General features: G+C 38.3%; 4 protein-coding genes and 1 pseudogene across 5 annotated transcripts; all 5 read left to right on the top strand.

Annotated features, from left to right (window-relative positions):
- Window positions 1-6,192: 6,192 nt before the first annotated feature.
- Window positions 6,193-7,124, top strand: LOC147762228 (vacuolar protein sorting-associated protein 35-like; annotated as a pseudogene). Its single transcript, XR_015333874.1, has 3 exons — window positions 6,193-6,200; window positions 6,563-6,758; window positions 6,928-7,124. The product of XR_015333874.1 is annotated as a vacuolar protein sorting-associated protein 35-like (transcript).
- Window positions 7,125-7,194: 70 nt separating this feature from the next.
- LOC106163787 (vacuolar protein sorting-associated protein 35-like) lies at window positions 7,195-13,418 on the top strand. Its single transcript, XM_087010714.1, has 9 exons — window positions 7,195-7,274; window positions 7,535-7,683; window positions 7,987-8,194; window positions 8,613-8,768; window positions 9,348-9,470; window positions 9,971-10,150; window positions 10,586-10,825; window positions 11,736-11,879; window positions 12,442-13,418. The coding sequence occupies exons 2-9, from the start codon at window positions 7,547-7,549 to the stop codon at window positions 12,619-12,621; spliced, it is 1,368 nt and encodes a 455-aa protein (XP_086866840.1). The 5' UTR covers window positions 7,195-7,274; window positions 7,535-7,546; the 3' UTR covers window positions 12,622-13,418.
- Window positions 13,419-13,594: 176 nt separating this feature from the next.
- On the top strand, window positions 13,595-18,094 carry LOC147762227 (uncharacterized). Its single transcript, XM_087010700.1, has 2 exons — window positions 13,595-14,770; window positions 14,999-18,094. The coding sequence occupies exon 2, from the start codon at window positions 15,140-15,142 to the stop codon at window positions 18,092-18,094; it is 2,955 nt and encodes a 984-aa protein (XP_086866826.1). The 5' UTR covers window positions 13,595-14,770; window positions 14,999-15,139.
- Window positions 18,095-18,551: 457 nt separating this feature from the next.
- Window positions 18,552-19,037, top strand: LOC147762226 (uncharacterized). The gene has a single exon (XM_087010755.1). It carries the CDS (start codon window positions 18,552-18,554, stop codon window positions 19,035-19,037), a length of 486 nt encoding a protein of 161 aa, XP_086866881.1.
- Window positions 19,038-19,352: 315 nt separating this feature from the next.
- On the top strand, window positions 19,353-20,756 carry LOC147762225 (uncharacterized). Its single transcript, XM_087010754.1, has one exon. The coding sequence runs from the start codon at window positions 19,353-19,355 to the stop codon at window positions 20,754-20,756; it is 1,404 nt and encodes a 467-aa protein (XP_086866880.1).
- Window positions 20,757-20,758: the final 2 nt, after the last annotated feature.

Raw genomic sequence — 20,758 nt, 5'->3', positions numbered from 1 at the left:
ATAAAACAAATATCAAATAAACAGCGTGTCTTTATTTGTACTCTCAGAAAATTTAAGCATTGTGAACACTTCACAAAATTGTTAAAAAATGAAGCAAAGATAGGCCTATGCTTCCTACTACCAAATCTAAAAAAGGTAATTTCGGTCGATGCCATTTTGTCTACTTCGACTCACACGTAGCAGCCAACTATCTGGTGGCCTGTCTGACCTTCAGTCCACCAAATACCACGACGCTCTTGTCGACCCTTTTTTCGCTACAAAAAAAAAAAAAAAACCTGGTAAGCCTATGTGCTGCTTTGGACAGAATGTCACTGAAATTTTCCGGGCGATGATCGCTGGCCAGAATGTCACTGAAATTTTCCGGGCGATGATCGCTGGCCGCGGCCAGCCTTTCGTATAATTGTAAAAATGTGATATCTCCATGTCCAATATCAATGGCAAACCAATCCAAAACGACGACCCCCGTTCTCTTTATGACTTTAATTGTCGTGTATTTTGAAATTAATGCTAGAGATGAACTTGACGGCAAAGCGGCCATATTTCCACGTGGTGATAATACGCATGCGCAGAAAGCTCATTTTCCGCACTCGGAACTACTCGGATATCTCCGCAGTCGACAATGACAGCATGGAGCTTGCGGAATTAGCCGAGGATTGCCGATTGCATTTTCCGGCAAATTCAATAGCGACGTTTGCGACAACCGACTTCCTTGGGGGGGGGGGGGGGGGGGGGATTTTTTTTTTTTTTTTTTTGGAGAACGGACGAAAATCGGTGCGCGCGCAGGATGTCATCCATAAAATTAAAAAAGTGTGGCCTAACCGGAGCTCACAGATAGGTCAGGGGGATTCCCCTCTTTATAATAAAATCGATATAGGACCTTTTTTTATGTAGGCATCTATGTAGCACCCAAACTCAATTCCATTCAGCGTAGAGGTGAATTTCACAAGATGAAAGGTGACAAGTCTCAAAATATAAAATTTAATGAAGTTGTATTCAATTTTTTAAAAAGTGTGTATGGAACAAAAAAAAAAAAAAAAAAAAAAAAAAAAAAAACTGTCTCGATACTACATCTAAATGTAATGTTTAGCATGGTTAACATGATATTCCAAAATGGGGAACTTAACATCAGATTTACGTAGATATTAACGTATATATGTTCCGCTAATGTACTTTTCGGGAGATATATTATTATTATTATTATTATTATTATTATTATAACAATATTATTATTCTTATTATTATTATTATTATTATTATTATTTATTTATTTATTTATTTGCTGTTGTTTTCCAACACGTGCGTGGTGATTCAGTTATGAGGATAATTATAGTTTTTTTTTCTTTTTTTTTTTTTGATGTTTTAATGTTTTAACTGTAATTCAGGAGGCTTTGCGTCATAGCTTTAAACCTGTAACGTATGTAACGTATCTTCCCTGGTAAATTGTTCGAATAAAAAAGATTTTTCTCGTCCAAGCAATTACTGTAGTGCAATAGGTAACAGGGTTTTCTGTTTTCAACTGACACATGAACTTTTTCATTAAAGTTAACATATTTTAATGTCGTATTTTAGAAAAGTAACTTAATCAATTTACATGTCTACTTTGTTCGTTGGGGGGGGGGGGGGGGAGGGGGAGGGGGGGGCACAAGCATTTTTTTCCTCCACACCGGGCAAAATTCTGCGACTTAGATAATGACCGGTCCTTTAGACATTCCCGCGAAAGTTTTAATCAGGTTTGATGCCCTTTACGAATCCTTTATACTACCCTCCTCTAGTTATAATTCATGTTTTTAGGTATTTATGGGGAGCCATTGTTTATTTTGATGGGGAAATGGAACTGATTGGAAAACATGATGCATGAATCCATCTTTACATCGTGGTTCTAGTATTTCACGTAAACCCCGTTAATAATTAGTCAAATCCCAAATTATACGAAATATTTTTTCTGCTTCAGTTTAATTAAAGAAAGCCCCCCAAGTTTACGTGATAGGTAATTAAACATGATGTAAGATTACGAGTCAGTCTCTATAACTAGTCAACTTAATTTTCTAATTTCTTTCTAATTGTTTTGCTTTTCGTTTATTTATTTAATTAATCATCATCATCATTCCTCTTCGTCCCTTGTGGGACATAAGGCCACAGTCACTAAGAAGTTTCTGTGGTTTCTGTAACAATTATTTGAACCAGGAGGGTTGTTGGCCCCCAGCGGTAGGTTTTATATCAGGGTTTTCCTTCCCTTAGCCAGAGCCTCGCTAGCTTAGGCCCGCTAGGACCTAGTTTCCAGGGTGTACCACGGGGAGGAGAGGTTGACATGAGTGATCTACGGGTCACCGGCAAGCTACTTAATTTCACCTTTCGCCCTTATGGACTAGCCGGCCTTAACACTGGATGTGAAGCCAGGCGCCTGAACACCCCATTTATTTAATTCACTTATTATAATTATTAATATCTTATTTTATTTATTTATTTATTTATTTATTTATTTATTTATTTATTTGCAGTAAATATCCAGAGTTTACCCAAACGCTGAAAATGGCTATCACATTTATAGAAGACACCAACTCCACAGAACGACAGCGGATCCTGTTATTGTTCTTCACTCTGATAACCAGTCTCAATAACTTGAACAAAATCCAGACATTTGCGAATCTGCTTCGTGGATATTATATCTTGACCGAAGAACAGCGTTATAACATTATCTTCATCACCGACCCTAAGCTTAAAATGTCTGTTATACTGTGGTGCGTCTTGTCCTACTTGGACACTCAGCCGGAGGGACTTCGTCGTGATGTTTTTGAAGATTTTCTGCGAGCCCTTCGCCAAGTATCACCATACCTGGCTGTGTTGACAGAGTTTGGAATTGCCAGTTCTCGACTGTCTGTGGAGTGTGAGGGAGTGTGAGGGAGACGGCGCTTACTTGATATGCGACTGTCAAAATGACCTTGGTAAATAGGCTATTCAATTTGCAAATCGAAGCTCAAAACTCATAAAAATGTGTCAGTTGAAAACGATGAATGTCAGATTCGCAAGATATATCGTCTAGCTCTATAGGAGTTACAGGAGACAAAGAGATTCCTGGACTTGAATGCGTTGCCGTCTTCAGGAATCTCAAGTACAGATTTTCAGCATAGGCGCCACTCTATAGCGTCTGTTCTGCCCAGAGAGTCGCAACGACGGATATAAAATTAATCGCAACAAATTGTTTATTCTTCGATCTTCATATAGTCAAGTGGCTATTGACCTGCTTAAAAACCAGCGTTTTAGACAGATTGAGATGTTCATATATTATATATGGAAGGAATTGGTCGCTCAAGTATACTGCATAAAAACTTACACCAAGAAAATTAGGATCTTAAACTATTTTTGTCTTATTATTGAGTTAAAATGTTCATTAGTCTGACAAGATTGATATTTTGATGATGATTATTTAGCACAAGTAGTCCTACCGTTAGCTTGTGACCAACCTGGAGGTAGGCTTTCTTCAGACTGATATGAGTAGATATTATTACTCACTGACCGCTAGGTGGTATAGTAGCCATGACCCTGTTATAAATGTCAAGCAGATCGCCCCTCTCCCCCCCCCCCCCTTCCCTGTTCATTTTATCCATTTTGATGTACGTTTTGAGGTTTATCATTTTCTCGGGGATTAAAGGAGGAGTGGTTGCACGCCTTTTATTATCCTAAGCAGATAATTATGAAAAGGTAATTTTTTAAGCATTTGAAGATGGCCATGTGGTATTTAGTGTTTTTAAGGCTTTGTCTCTGAATTTGATGTTTTGTAATACCACCCCCTTGTTTAATTGGCAACTAACTTATATACTATATATTCCAATTAGTTATGTTTCAGTGGTTGTAAACCTTCAAAACTGTCACTGTGATTTTTTTTCCTCATGAGAATTGGAAAGATTATTGCACGGAACATATTTGAACGAAAATAATATTTATCGTAGGGGACCACGAAAGAAACTATTTCATATTAATCTTATTGATATATATTTGAATGAAAATGTGATTTCTATAATGTGCGGTTAAACCGCGTATTGAGGCTTTAAATAACGCTTTATGTTCTGTATCATGTTTTAATTTTCAAATATCTGTTTTATTACTATGTGAATTCTATTATATACTTAATTAACCATGAGAAGAGAAATATTTAAGGCTTGTGCTACAGTTTCGAGAGCAAACCCTGTGAAAAATATTCGCTAGGACTTGCGCTCTAGATGTAGTAAAACTCAAATCAGATTATGTACATTTTAGTGGATGAGCTAACGAAATCGATCGTGGGAGGAGAACATATTTAGTCTGAATAGTCTCATAAAGAAAAAAAGGCGACAAACTTTTCGTGGCATTAATAAATCTAAAAATGCTTTGGTGTTATTTATAATTTTATGCAGAAGACAAAGCAAACTGTTAATACAGAACTTTTAAAAAAACTAGGTGTTTCTTTTCTAAACACTGAAGAAAAGAATTTCGAAAATAAAAGAAACGGAGTATTGTTTTTTTATATACTTACCTATTTATTAATTTAGTGTGTCTATGTGTGCGTGCTTGTGTGTGTGTGTGTGTGTGTGTGTGAGAGAGAGAGAGAGAGAGAGAGAGAGAGTCGGGGTGGGAGGCGTAGGGTGTTCCCTTTGTGGCAGTTATCAATGCTGACAGGTGTGATAATCCAGTGGCAGCTTTAGAAGGGGGGATCAGGGGTCCTGACCCCCTCCCCCTTCGATTTCTGAAAAAAAATCACACCAATGTTCCCCTCTTGAAATAAAAGATTTGGAAAAATGGACACGGTTGCCCTCAGAAATCACCCAAAATTTTCCAACGCCAACGGGGGGTCGGCTTTGCATCCGCCCCCCCCCCCCTCGTTTTTGTGGGTGGGGGTTGGGAAAAATTTTAAAATTATAAGCAAAATGGTGAATTTTGGTAGCGTTGATATAAATGGGTATACAATATTTTAAGTCTTTTTTTTTCAAAAGTTATAAATACAAGAAGTAAAAGAAAAAACAACACTTTTATCATCATTGCTAATGCTAAATACGTTAAATTTAGGTCATATATCTACCAGTCAGACTAGTATGTCTCTCAATTGTCAGCGTTACCGGTATTTTTCATAGAATTAATGTACCATTTAATTCCAGTAAACTGTCAGTAAGGGAAAAGTTATTCAATATTATCTATCACCGTGTTTTTCTTCTTCTCGGTGATATGGTTGTTTAATGAGTAACGCAAACTCAACTTTGAAATTGTTTTATTCTAGCGGTGACTTTCTATACAGTATACAAAGATGATAGTAACGTCTGCTAAAAGATCATTGATACGTACGCGTGTTGTAACCTCTGATGCTCAGAAATGTATGTTGAGGTATCAACCCGCTCCCCTTTTTATTCTATTCGGCCACCACGCCCAAACAGCCGCCGAATTTCCAGATTTTATATATTCCGAAATATCCTCCAGTTTTAAACTAGAATAAGATAAAAAATAACATGAAATCCCAGGTCTTCCCAGCCTCGATCCTTTGGATATTAGTTAAGTTGATAAAAACCATACACTCTTGATTTCTGTCCATTGCCGAACGTACATGTACCCTAACTTAATCCAAAGCATGCATAAAATATCATCATGATAACATTCCCAACCTATTATGCCTTTTTTCCCCAAATATGTAGACACCAAAAAGCAAATAATAATATAATAATATTTTGTCTATTTTCCCTAAATAAAAGTGTAATTGTTAAAAAAATCTTTTTCAGGATGATGTGGCTTTCATTTTGGAAACTCCTGTCATGTTTATCTTGGACATGGTCAGTGCTATACTATATTAGTTTTTGCTCATGTGATAATCAAACGTGAAGCGCACATGATGGAATCAGACACTCCACAAAAACTCATCCCGTTGAGTTCCTGTTTACTCTGTGCCTCATCAACCAGGAGGTTGCAGTCTTTCACCCAAAAGAAGACTATAGATGAACATTATCAGGATGTAGTTGAGGATTTCTTAGGTAATTTTCTTGATATTGACTTATACAGTACAATTGGCAATGACACTAGACAGTTGCTAAAAGTCAATGTAAATCTGCAGTGTGTGCATGTTTACTAGTACATGAAAAACAATTATAAAATTCTCGAAAGAAAAATCAGAACCAAATCAATAAAATGTATGTGACTTATTTATGGCTTCAGCCAGTTTGAAATACATATATCATGTGTTTGTAAGTCCAAACTCGACTTTGACTTTTAAGAAGTGTCCTACCCTACCCTTTTAAAAAAGACATGCATTAAATTTTTATCCCCCCCCCCCCAAAATAAAAAAAGTTGTTATGTATAATAATATTATATAATATAAAAATGAACAACTGGGGATTAGTTATGCCTGACCACATATAATGATATATTATTTATTGTGTGCTCTGCGTTACGTAAAACACTGTAAAATTTTTGTGATTTTTAGGAGTGAAAATTCAGGACGTCTTACTGATAGATGGTTTGAAACTTTGTGAGGTCTGTTTTAATAAATGCTCTGCGGCAGTAGCTTTCCGAAAGGATGCCATAATTAATAACTTATAAACAACAGATTGAGTCAATGCAACGATTTCATCCACCTGAACTTTGCTGAAATGAACAAATTGTGGGTGCGCATGCAGCACCAGGGACATACATGCGACAAAGACAAGCGCGAGCAGGAGAGACGTGAGCTGTGAATCCTTGTTGGTACCAACCTGGTTTGCCTCAGCCAGTTAGAGTGCGTTGACATGGAGATGTATAAAAGGGTTTGTGACTGTTTTGTTTCATTTCACTTTTTATAGATTTTGCTGCTTAAAAAGTGCTAAAAGTTCCGTGGGTAGTGTTAGTAAATGTCTAATCAGTTTATAAGGCCTGTATAGTATATTTTGGTTCAATACTTGTTACGTTTAGTGTATATATTCCATTTATTTCCAGCATATCCTGACTGGTGTGTTGGAGCAGACAGTTAGCTGTAGAGATCCCATAGCACAGGAATACTTGATGGAGTGTATTATACGGGATTTTTCACCCAGATATGACAAATAGAGATACGACTAAAAGTTTAGTATCATTTAAAATAATCGTCTTATGAAGCATCTCTACCTGAACCTGGAAGTGTAAAAGTCTTTGCAAGAACAGTTTCTTGTCAAAATTTGAAATCATGTGTTTTTCTTTGTTTCAACAGACTTGCCCAATTTGCCAACAAAGAGGAAGGTGTTGGTATACCACGAGACATCCAACTTTTCGATATATTTTCACAGCAGATTTCTGAAGTCATTCAGGTAAAGAAAACAGTGACACCAACTATGACAGTTATCAGTGCCTGTTTATTTTTCGATAATTATGCATTATGTTGACTATCCTTCAGAAAATATATTTTATATAGCTGATATTTTATAGTCTATATAAAGACGACCAAGCTTGTTTGTACTTCACATCCCTGTTCACTGCTGAAATTTATCCCCAATCCTTTGAAAAATCTATTGCTGTTGCTGTGTATGTTCTATAGACAAAATTTTCGAAAGATTTCTTAATATTTCAGAATTGTCCTGATATGCCTCCTGAGGACATCGTTTCCCTACAGGTGGCGCTGATCAACCTGGCCCTGAAGTGTTACCCAGACAGGGTGGATTACGTGGACAAGGTCCTGGAGACCACCGAGGAGATCTTTAACAGGCTCAACCTGAACCAGTGAGTAGTTTGCAGGGGTGGTTGGTTTGGGGTTCCAGGCCTGCCTAAGGGCCTGAAAAATTTTGGTATTTTAGAGGGGGAACATTGCCATTTGGTACGGTTTAGAATTAAGATTCAGCTAGTCAAAATTCAACAGGGGACCATTGGTGTGAATTTTTTTTTCAGTAATTGAAGGGGGGATCAGTGGAGGGGGAAGCAGTGTTTGTGTGTATTTAGTGATATGACAATATTCTATTCAGGTGTGTTAAGGGGGGGAGGAGGTAGTTATATGATATAACATGTTTTCTCTCTTGCTTTTGACAGCATTGAGAATTCCAGTGCAGTTTCCAAGGAGTTGATGCGCCTTATGAAGATCCCAGTGGACAGCTATAATAACATACTGACCGTTCTGCAGCTGGAGCACTTCGGTGCACTCTTTGAGTACTTTGACTTTGCCGCCAAGAAGAGCATGAGCTCGTACATTATAGTGAATGCATTAGATAATGATATAAAGATACCATCACAGGAACAGGTTTGTCTTTTGATATTTTGGAATATTTCTTGTTTCATTTGAAATATTTTGAGATATTTCATGCATTTTTAAGTATTATTTATTTTTTAGTATTTTTAAATTGAAATTTTTTTGTATTTTCTGGTAATATATATTTGTTTCTCAAGTGTCAAAGTCATATAACATCTCAAATTATGAATGAGTAATAGATAAGGCATATTGGGCAAATCAAAAAGGCTGCACTATTAGTATATAGTCACCAAATTTAATATTCTGTACTCACGGCCAGTGTGAATTTTAACTCTTTTTTACTGTTCTTCTTATTAAAAATTCTATAAAACACTTTTTAATTACGGAAGTTGTTAAATTTTTGTAGCATTTAATTTTCATTTAAACTTATCCATATCTTGTCTGATCAAGCTGTGAAAAATAAAATCAGGTTGATGCAATGTTGAACTTGGTGGCGCCACTGGTTTGTGACCAAGAAGGACAGCCCCAAGATGATATTGACCCCGAAGATTTCGCAGAGGAACAAGGCCTGATGGGAAGGTTAATTAACCTAATGCAGGCGGAAGATGCTGACCAACAATACTTGGTATGCCAGTATCCATAAGAAAAATATTTAAATTTGATAGTGTTTATGGACCATTCAGAAAAGGGGATTTACTAGTCCGAAGGTCAAATATGGCCGACTCACTTGAATACTTCCCCATGGGATATCTATTCAGTGTCTATTAGTGGATTAGATGTCAAGCTTTGTACACTGGGTTGCCATATTTTAATCTTGGAGTAGTTATAATCACCTTTTCTGAATGGGGTCTATGGTATTGATTGTGGGCACATATGTATTATCTATTGCTGTAATGGTATAAATTGTGACAAGCCTAGTGAGAAGAGGCTTTAAAATTGCAAAATAAGTCTCATTCAGTGCAATGTATAGATAAAATGTATATTTCAGTTATAACAAGTACATTAAACATAAGGAAATAAACATTTTATGATGTGAAAAAAAGGTATGTTGTGGAAATGCTGTTATATGTCTTAATTTCATCTTTTTATTAGCTAAGGTCTGTGATATTGAATGATTGATTGGTTCAGTGTGAAAAAAAAACAGCAGACCACACATACGTTTTTCAAAAATGTCCCATATTAAAGTAATTTGGTTTGATTTCAGATCTTGAATGCGGCCAGGAAACACTTTGGGAATGGTGGGAACATGAGGATTAAGTACACCCTGCCTCCATTGGTGTTTGCAGCCTACAAATTGGCTTTCAAGTACAAAGAACTAGAAGAGGAGGTGAATGTTTTGTGTGTCATTAACAGATATGATCTATCAATAAGGTGCTAAACATACAGAAATCCTTTGTATTCATCAGAGAGAGAGAGAGAGGGGGGCATATTTATTTGCATTTATTGCTACTGATTGAGTGTGTGTGAGAGAGAGAGAGAGAGACTGCCCTACCCAACTACCAGACTCGGTCGCATTTCACAATATTATACCCTGGAACAAATTTTGAGATGAGATGCACTACTTTCCAGCCCTGCTCAGAATCATCGCTATCACTTCGCATACTAGGCAAGAGTGGTGTCATGTCTGATACTTTGAAGCGCATACTGATACACACCTTGAAAACGGGTAGTGTGGTCCAATTTACTGGTGAATTCAGGATCATTCATGTCTGGTAGTTGGGTAGGCCTGAGAGAGAGAGAGAGAGAGAGAGAGAGAGAGAGTTTTGTTTTTGATATCTCCATTTGAAGCAGGTTCCCATTTTCAATCCATATTTCATCCATTTCTAGGATGATAAGTGGGAGAAAAAATGTCAGAAGATTTTCCAGTTTTGTCACCAGACGATAGGAGCCCTGATAAAGGCAGAGATGGCCGAGGTCCCGCTTAGACTCTTTCTTCAGGGAGGACTGGCTGCTGGAGAGATAGGATTTGAAAACCATGAGTCTGTAGCATATGAATTCTTGTCACAGGTGAATATTTATACAGGTATTAGCGTCGGGTTAGATCAGTATGTTGTCTTGTAGACCTCAGAAATAGTGATGTCCATGGAGCACAGTTGTCTTATGAATGAAATGTTTCCTTTACTCTGTTTGATCAATGTTATGTTTGATCACTGGTAAATATTCAATGTAATAAGATCTTGGATTCGAAGAAAGGTTATATTTTATATTAATTTTATAATTTGATTTTCAGTTATTCTTTATAAGTTAAAAAATTTTAGTAGGATTTTTATAAGTTTGTGAAAATTAAGAGTAACATTTAAATGTCTTGATACAAGTAATGAAAGTATTTGCTTGGTTAGCTGTAGATTAAGAATCTTCAAATTTTTTCTTATTTAAATCAAAACAGAAAATACTTTCACATTGCAATATCTCTAGTATCTAAAAAACATCTGTTTCTTCCAGGCATTTTCGCTGTACGAGGATGAAATCAGTGACAGTAAGGCGCAGCTCTCTGCCATCACTTTAATCATTGCCACATTTGAGAAAATGAAGTGTTTTGGAGAAGAGAACCATGAACCTCTCAGAACACAATGTGCTCTGGCAGCCTCCAAACTTCTGAAGAAACCAGACCAGTGTCGTGGTGTGGCTACGTGCTCACATCTGTTCTGGTCAGGAAAAACGCGAGAGTCCGAAGGGGAAGAGGTAAGGGCTGGCCAATAGTGATGATTATCACAATAGAAATTTATTATTAATGCCACTGTAACAAGAATGGTATTCCTCTAGGAACTGTAGTGCACTTCCCACTACTTTGTACGGGTGACATTCCTCCCATATACTGACCCCAATACTCCAACGAACCCTAACCTGTACTAATCATATGGGAGCCTGGACTTCCATTTCTAGGACTTCCATTCCTGTATACCACATTAATTAATATATTCATTAATTATAGTGACATGTGTAAAAAATACCCAGTCCTTCGGGATTATAAGACACCAAGCGAGTATCTAGTTTAGCACCTGCTATTTGTATGTTGTGACTCTGTTCAGCTTTCTTAATTGGAAGGCTGCTATGAAAATGGTGACTTCTTTCTTTTATGAGAACAGCAAAAGTCTGGAACAGCTAGCTGATAGTGTTTGGTGATACTTTTTTATAAGACTTCCAATAAAAGGAGTAGCTAAGACTTCCAATTTGTATTTTTTTCAAATTCATTGTTCATGAAAGTTAAATATGTATTAACCCAACATTTATAATAATAATAATAAGAAACAGAAAATTTTGACGATTTTGTTTAAACCATTGAATTAATTAATATACTGACCAAAAAAAAAAGCAATTATGAAACATGTTCCTCATTTTTGGTGGAGCAGTGTATATAACTGGTGAGTTACTCAAAGGTGGTCAGAGAGTGGACTTTGCGCTGTACGACTTTCCACATGACTGGAGATCATTTGGCGACAACAGGCGACACAAACAGATTAACTTTATGATGCTGATGGCATCTTTTTTCCTTTCCTGAGAAAAATCATCATCAGGATATTTATTATTAAAGATAATTATTTGGACAATTGTCAGTGCATTATTAAGTTTTATTGATGATATGTACTTCCAGGTCCAGGATGGTAAACGTGTGATGGAGTGTCTGAAGAAAAGCCTGAGGATAGCCAACCAGTGCATGGACAGCTCTGTACAAGTGCAGCTCTTTGTGGAGATCCTCAACCATTACATATATATGTATGAAAAAGGAAATGACCAGGTGAAATAATCGTTGCAGTGGCTAGAATCTTAAAGCTGGGCCACTTTTTTTTTTCAATCTGCCACGTAAGAAGATATATTTTAGTTTTATTATTATTAATTTGGATTTTTTCATTGATTATATGAAAAATTTGCCGACGAAATGCACCATGATACATACTGTATGCATGGAAATGGAATGGATATTAATTTTAATTTAAATATCCCTTTATTCAGGTGTTAGCGTTAAAAGTTTTGATCAATTTAATATTTTTACTGGGTCCGACTATAAAAAGAAGCATTTAAAAGTAAATTTGAATATTCCTTATTTTTACTGCAGTTTCGCATGCATACATGATCACATACACGTAGAAGCATAAACACTCACATACTTACACTCACATACCTTTATATTATATTTAAGAATAATATATCCAACCATATTAGATTTGCGTTTTGATGAAGCCAACTATATAGTAATTGTATGCCTAATTAAAAGATTCACTTACCAAGCCCTGGAACAATTTGTTCAAAAATATATGTTCGTGATAAGTAATTGGACTTCTTTTCTTTTCTTTCCTCAGATGACAGTCCAGGTGCTAAATCAACTAATCGGAAAGATCCGTGAAGACTTGCCAAACTTAGAATCCAATGAAGAGACTGAGCAGATTAATAAGCATTTCCAGAACACCATTGAGCATTTAAGACTGAGACAGGAGTCACCAGAGAATGATGGACCTACTTATGAAGGTCTCATTCTTTGATGTTTCTACAATCTCATTAATGGGAAGTGGACTTTTGATGTTCTGTGTTCTGGAAATTTCACACAAAAAAATCCTCCAATTAAGTGCATCAAGAAGTGTTGTTAGCGTAATCTGTCAGGATGATTACTTTGGTGTTAGTTGGATATTGTACATTTTACGTCGGTTCTGTATGCCATATTAAGTGAAATGTTCATACAAGGATTATCCCAGGATTTAAAAGGGTCTTGAAGAAATATGTACCATCATTGGCCCTTTACCATGACATTGAGCTCTTCTGGTCCCAGGAAGTTGACTTACTGGGCTGTGGTCTTGTATTTGTTTTCATATATTGGCACTTAATGGCAATGCTGCCTCTGATCAATGTACCTACCTGAATCATGCAATGATGTATGAAGATAGAGTATTGAATGGTGAGCCTTTTTGGGGAACTTGTTGCTGAAAGGGATTCAGTTTAAACATCACACTGTATGTGATGGATAGCTCAGTAGACATAAGGAGATAGGGCCAATTTCTCTTGTCATTGTTCATGTGTCGCTTTCTTAAACTTGGTTTTACTGGGGGTAAACCACAGTACCTTTAATCCCCATAGATTGGGAATTAGCCTAGAATGCAGATAGGATTACAAGTCACCAGGAGTTCAACTACATCTGTAAGAAATTACATTTATTTAAAACTATTATGTCATATATGTACTGCATGCTGCTAAGTGCAAATTGTTTTGTAAGAGCAAAAGTGAAAATGATTAAAAAGTTTAAAAATGAATAAGAAAAAAATAAAAATGAAATATTTAAGTGTAATTGGATTTCAAGGTGTAATTGCTTGGACTGAGGACAAACTAAACAAGTTGTTCACTGGGTGCTTACTTGGACCCATCTTGAGCAGTTTATTATTGCAGGAATCGGGTTGGGGAAAAAAATGGGGAAATGTGCATTTGCGTTTATACACAAGTGAAAGAAAACAGCTGAAATGATATCCTTAGTTGGAATTTAAAAAGGTGAGAAAGTGCAAATGACACGAAAAATGTGTACAGGCAATTCACAAAATTTATCGATCCTTGCTTATTCCATATAATTCTCAAATTAAACGAAAGTGATAAGACTTAGTAAAATTGGTACTGAAAAAGATAAATATCTGTACCTACATGTTTGTTTATTTTCTTCCATGAGGGCAATAATAAATATTTATCATCAGGGACACTTCATAGCCTAATTACAAAACTAAAATGCCGCTTACGGTGAAGGAACATAGATGGTGACTTCTTTAAGTATAACAGTGCATTGGGGGAGGGGGGGATTCAAGGAGAAAAAACATCATATAGCTATAAACTCCTAGAAAGAATTTTGTAAGCCATATTCGACACGTAAGAACCTGGGTGGCCATTTAATCAAAAATGTTGATTTTTATTGGGAAATAATATAATTTTGAGATTACAAATGAGACTATATTCACCCTGATCTATATAATTTAAAAGAAGGCAATTTTTCTTGTATTCCTTTTAAGACACACTATACTTGTTTGGGTCTTAGATTTCTTTAAGAACAAGCTGTATTTGTACTACCATACATGATATGTAAGCCTTAGTCCATTGCTGTGCACTCCAAGACTGGGCTATCGAAGCATAGAAGATAATCGTACGACTTTAGTTGAAATATTTGAGTCAAAATTGAATGTGATATAATGCACTTCAGGAGCCAAAGCTGTGGTTACATGTTTAACTACCGTTTATACAAGTTGAGACAGCAACTGCTGTAAGGGCACTGTATTAAACGTTGTATGGGTCCTTCATATTAAATGTAGATACTATATGTTACAAACGTTAACGTTATATCAATACAGGATGACTCTAGTAGCTTCACCATGGCAAATGTTGGCGACAAGAAAAAAGATCTGTATACATTTGAATATCGTGGAATTGTTTTTAATATGCACTGAAAATATTGAAAGTTATCTCGATGTCTGTTTCGTACACTATTTTCTGTCAGCAGAGCGACCACTTTACCAATAAACGTCAAACGGCAACTCAAATCGGACTGTGTTGTTACGGGCCTCCGTATTTGACCTAGTTTTTCATGTCGAGGCTCCATGCTCGCTCATCAGCAGCCGCTCGTGCACTGTACAGAGTTTTTTCTTAAGATTGGCCAAGCACACCGTGAGTTTTTCCACATTTTATATAGTTTTGATAAGTGTGGTTATGTAAAGAACATTTTTAGTATCTGTAAACTGCTTTTTTTATGTATTCACGTTAAAACTTGTCATTGCAAGAATGCTGCACGTTTCACGCTAGTTTTGTAAGGTACGGTGGCCTGTAAGTGCCACAATAAGTAATAGAAATATCATCAACAGTATTTTGACAAAGGTTTTCTTTATTTTATTTCAGTTTTTTACCACATTCCTTTGTTGGAAATAAAGATAGCTGTATCAAACAACAAAGAGGGTTATCTTCTTGTTTTCCGGAAACAAGACAGTAAAAAAGGTCCAGCCCATTTAGAAGTCAATTCACCTCTAGCTCCATTTCAAGATGTCAACAGGCGCCGAAGAGCCATCAAGCACAGTTCCAGACTTGGGTGCAGAATTAGCTACGTCAGCTAGATCTAGATCTGTTTCATCATCAGGCACCTCATCCACAATCAGAAAGAGAGCGAAAGCAGAAGCGGCACGTGCACGGCTCAAGTTTGCAGAGCAAGAAGTAGAACTGAAGAAACGACAGGCAATTTTGGAGGAACAAAACGTGATCAGAGCTGCAGAAAGAAACAGACAAAAAGCTGAATTAGAAGCAGAGCTTGAGCTGTTAATGGAAAGGAAATCTCATGCTGCAGCAGAGGCCGAAGCGCAGGTACTCGAAGACGAAGAAATACAGTTGTTTCCCCATAAAAGACGACCAGAATCCCCCGGTCTACCCATAGAAAGTGCTGTAAATCGCACAGCAGCCTTCGTAGAGAGACACTCAGCAGCAACCATACACACCCAACAATCAGATACAAGACAAGAACAAAGTGTGTCAGCAGTGACGGCACCTCAGTTTTTAGAAATTGCGCGTAGACCAGAACCCGTTCCATCAGCAGTCACCAGTACTGAAGTACCACAATTACCAAGAGTCTTACCAGAACAGTTGAATCCGAACGCCTCTGAATTCACACCAGCTACTGAAAATGGCAGAGAAATGACAGGGATAATGAATTATCTACTGAAGAAGGAGTTGCTCCTCACTCGATTAACTACATTTCAAGAAACCCCAGAGACATATGCTTCATGGAAAGAAAGTTTTGTTAGTATGAAGAAAGATTTAGCACTGTCAGCATCAGAAGAGGTAGACTTACTCATCAGATGGCTGGGTCCCACCAGCAGAAAGCATGCAATTAGTATTAAAGCAGCAAATCCAAGTCAACCTCAGAAAGCAGTCAAAGAGATTTGGGAAAGATTGGAGGAAAGATACGGTAGCCCAGAGCTAATAGAATCTGTCCTGAGGAAGAAAATAGACATGTTTCCTAAACTGACGTCAAAGGATACACTGAAACTGTATGAACTTTTAGATCTCCTATCAGAGATTCAGGCCTTTAAAGAAGATGAATTGTGTGGATTGACCCTGTCCTATCTCGACTCAGCGGTAGGAATAAACCCAATAGTAGCCAAGTTAACTCAGGACCAACAGAACAAGTGGACATCTCATGCCATGAAATACAAAGAGAACAACAGAGTCCATTACCCTCCATTCCCTGAATTCGTCAAATTCATTAAGAAGCTGAGCCAGACAAAGAACAATCCTTGTTTTCAGTATGACTTTACACACAATACTTCTATTAAAGACAGACCAAAGGAAAGAAACATGATAACAAGCAGGAAGACTGATGTTGCTCAAAAAGAAGAGTGCCCACTGCATGGCACAAACCATGAACTCAGGGAATGCAGAGTGTTTGGTCAGAAAAGCCCGAATGAGCAGAAGTGTATTATGAGGAAATATGGCTATTGCTTTGGTTGCTGTCGCAAGGGCCACATTCAGTCATCTTGTGGAGAGAAAACATTTCCTTCCCAAACCAATTGCCCAGTAAAAGGTGCCCCGAGTGGTATTCCAGAAAGAAGAAACAATGCTGAGAGAAGAAACAACGTTTCCACAGATGAAGGTGTTGCCCCAAGAGCGAATGGCGGGGAGGTGATTACTAAATGTACTGCATTGTGTGAAGAAGGATTCGTTGGACGGTCATGTGCTAAAAATGTTTTAGTGAGGGTATTTCCCAAAGGCCGACCAGAAGAGGCTGTTGCAGTTTATGCTGTCCATGATGATCAGAGTAACAAGTCCTTAGGAACCCCAGCTCTTTTTGACCAGCTGCAGATCTCAGGAGGGTTGCGTAGTTATTCATTGTCTTCATGCTCAGGGACCACTCACATATCAGCAAGGCATGCTGTGGACCTCATTGTTGAGTCTTATGATGGTACTCAGTCCTTTGTGCTTCCCGAAATAATTGAGTGTGACATTCCTAAGAATCGTTCTGAAATCCCTACTCCGGACGTGGCTATGCAGTATGATCACCTGAGTTCTTTATCAGAGAAGATTCCACCCTTGAACCCCAAAGCTGAAATCGTTCTGCTCATAGGCAGAGATCTAATTGAAGCACATCATGTTCAAGATCAACTCCTGGGTTCTAAGAATCATCCATTTGGCCAGAAACTACCACTCGGATGGGTAATCATTGGTGAAGTCTGCCTTGGAAAAGTACATCAGCCAAAGAGGATATCCGCCTTCAAGACCAACATCATGAACGACGGGCGCCCTACAAACTTTCTACCATGTCCCAGTGCAATACTCTTGAAAGAAGAAAATCAGATTGGTTCAGATGTTTTCAAAATTACAGCCCAAGACGACCGCATTAGTTTGTCCACAGAGGACAGGGAATTTCTTGACATTATGAATGAATCTATGCGAAAAGACAAGGATCAGTGGATGGCTCCTCTCCCATTCAAACACCCAAGACAGAGAATGCTGAATAACAGGTCACAAGTCTTAGGCAGGGCAAGATCATCTGACGCAGCATTAAAGAAAGACGAACGTAAACTTCAGCACATGGTGGAATTCATGGAGAACATATTCGATTCTCAAGCTGCAGAAGTAGCCCCCGAGCTTCCACCTGGAAAGGAAGTCTGGTACCTTCCTCTTTTTGCCATATACCATCCCAGAAAACCTGATAAAGTGAGAGGAGTTTTTGATTCTTCTATCAAGTATGAAGGGTACTCTTTGAATGAGAATCTGCTCACTGGACCAAACCAAACCAACAGTTTATTGGGAGTACTTTTAAGATTTCGGAGAGACAGAATCGCAGTCACAGCAGATATCCAACAGATGTTTTACTCCTTTCTAGTAAATGAAGAACACAGAGACTTCCTACGATTCTTCTGGTACAGAGATAATGACCCAAAGAAAGAGATCATTGAATACCGAATGAGAGTCCATGTATTTGGGAACACTTTGCACCTGCCGTAGCTACCTATGGCCTTAGGAAAGCAGTGGAACATGCTGATGAAGATGTGAAACATTTTGTCACCAAGAACTTTTATGTAGATGATGCCCTCATCACAGGATCAGACTCGGAAAGCCTCACAGACCTAGTGAAAAGAACCCAGAAGGTTTTGTGGGAAAATGGAAGAATCCGGTTACATAAAATCGCTTCCAATTCTCCAGACGTGGTGAATGCCTTCCCAACAGAAGACCGAGAGAAAACACTCATGAATCTTGACCTATTTACAGAAGAGCTTCCTACTCAAGCATCTCTTGGAATTTCATGGAATATGGATAAGGATTGTTTTGGTTTCAGCCTTTTCATTCCTGAAAGACCATTTACCAAACGTGGGATTCTATCAACCGTCAACAGTTTTTTTTTATCCTCTTGGCTTCCTATCTCCAGTGACAGTTACCGGGAAAATGCTAGCAAGAGAGATGCATGTCGAAGGATGACCCTTTGCCAGAACACCTTTGTCACCAGTGGGAATCTTGGAAAAGTTCACTTTTCTCCTTGAGAGAATTCCGTGTTCCAAGGATGATTACTGCAGTGGATTTCAGTTTAGCAGATTCCCTGGAGGTATGGATATTCTCAGATGCCTCCGAACGTGCCATATCAGCAGTTGCCTACTTGAAAGCTCGTCGTGATACCTCCATAGAAGTAGGTTTTATCATGGGAAAGTCCAAACTATCACCACCAGGTGGTGTGACCATACCACGTTTAGAACTTTGTGCAGCTGTCTTAGCAACAGAGCTTGCAGATACAATCTCTGAACACCTTGACCTTCCGATGGAAACATTTAAGTATTGCACAGATAGTAGAGTCGTACTCGGTTATCTCTATAATCACACCAGACGGTTCTACACATATGTCAGCAACCGTGTAGCTACAATATTGAAACGGTCCAAGGCGTCTCAGTGGCAGTAAATCCCCTCAGAGAAAAACCCAGCCAATTGCGGCACAAGATGCAATACCCCAGTTCAGGATTTTTCAAGTAGTAAGTGGATTACAGGGCCAGATTTCTTGAAAGATGTTGTCACAGCAACAGTTGGTGAAAACTGTAGCTTTGACCTAGTTGACGAAGATGCAGATTGTGAAATACGTCCAACAATCAATGTGAAGGCTACAGTATTGTTAAGAAGCATTGCTGCTAGGTTTGAAAAGTTTTCAACATGGAAATCTCTTGTCAGGGCAATTTCTCTCTTGAAGAGGTTTTGCAGAGCCTGGAAGGAAAAGAAGCAAATGTCTCCTAAAGACCCTAGTGATACCGAAGCTACGGAGATATTCCTAATAAAGAAAGCACAGGAAGATGCCTTCAGAGAAGAAATTAGCATGGTGGAAAAGAAAGCCAGTGTACCTGCAGACAGCAAATTGACAACACTATCACCAGTACTAGATGACCAACACATTCTGCGTGTTGGAGGACGCCTCAGCAATGCTCCTTTGGAGAAAGGTCAAAAGCATCCTATTATTATCCCGAAGAAATCTCACATAGCAAACTTACTTGTGAATCACTACCATTCAGTTTCTCCTCACCAAGGAAGACATGTGACAGAGTCTGCACTTCGCTCCAAGGGATTTTGGATAATTGGAGCAAAAAGACTAGTTTCTTCAATCTTGTACAAGTGCGTAATATGTCGTAAGTTGCGAGGCAAGTTCTTGAACCAACGCATGGCTGATCTACCTGAGGATAGAGTAACCCCAGGACCTCCTTTCACGTCGGTTGGAATTGATGTCTTCGGTCCATGGCCTGTGGTCACGCGTAGAACAAGAGGTGGTCAGGCTGAAAGTAAAAGGTGGGCCCTGATTTTTGGCTGTTTAGTTACCAGGGCAGTGCACATAGAAGTTATAGAAGAAATGAGTTCTTCGTCCTTCATCAATGCTCTTAGACGTTTCGTAGCCATCCGTGGACCAGTGAAAATGATCAGATCGGATCGTGGCACAAATTTCATAGGTGCCCTGGATCAGATTAAAGCCACAGGTATCTTTGTTGAAAATGATCCAGGGCAAGAACGCCTCCATGACATGGGAATTGTGTGGAAGTTCAATCCCCCGCATGCATCGCACATGGGTGGAGCCTGGGAATGTCTTATCGGTCTCGCCAGAAGAATACTCGATGCTATGTTTTTAACCAGCCATACCCAAAAGCTTACTCATGAAGTTCTAGTTACCTTTATGTGTGAAGTTAGTGCTGTCATTAATTCTCGACCTGTGGCTCCCATTTCCTATGATCCAGAGGACCCAGAAATCATCACGCCAGCAATGTTGCTTACACAGAAGAAGGAGCCATTACCTACCCCAACCACATCAACAGATATGAGAGAAATATACCAGTCACAATGGAAGTATGTGCAGATCCTTTCTAATACATTCTGGAAGCGATGGAGAGATGGTTATCTCCAGTCATTACAAAAGCGAGGGAAATGGACAGCTTCGCAGAAAGACTTGAAAATCTGTGACATTGTGCTGCTCAGAGACTGTGAGTTACATCGAGGCAGTTGGCCAATGGGAGTAGTAGAAAATGTTTTTCCCAGTGGATGTGACAGTAAAGTCAGAACTGTGGAGGTCAGAACAGTGAAAGATGGAAAATCTGTGAAATATGTCAGACCAATATGTGAACTTATTCTTTTGATGGACAGTTGGTAAAG

This window comes from Lingula anatina, chromosome 4, assembly GCF_051362555.1.
Source record: "Lingula anatina isolate TDL-2025a chromosome 4, LinAna3.0, whole genome shotgun sequence".
Taxonomy (NCBI): domain Eukaryota; kingdom Metazoa; phylum Brachiopoda; class Lingulata; order Lingulida; family Lingulidae; genus Lingula; species Lingula anatina.
This window is presented reverse-complemented; position numbering and strand designations above follow the sequence as displayed.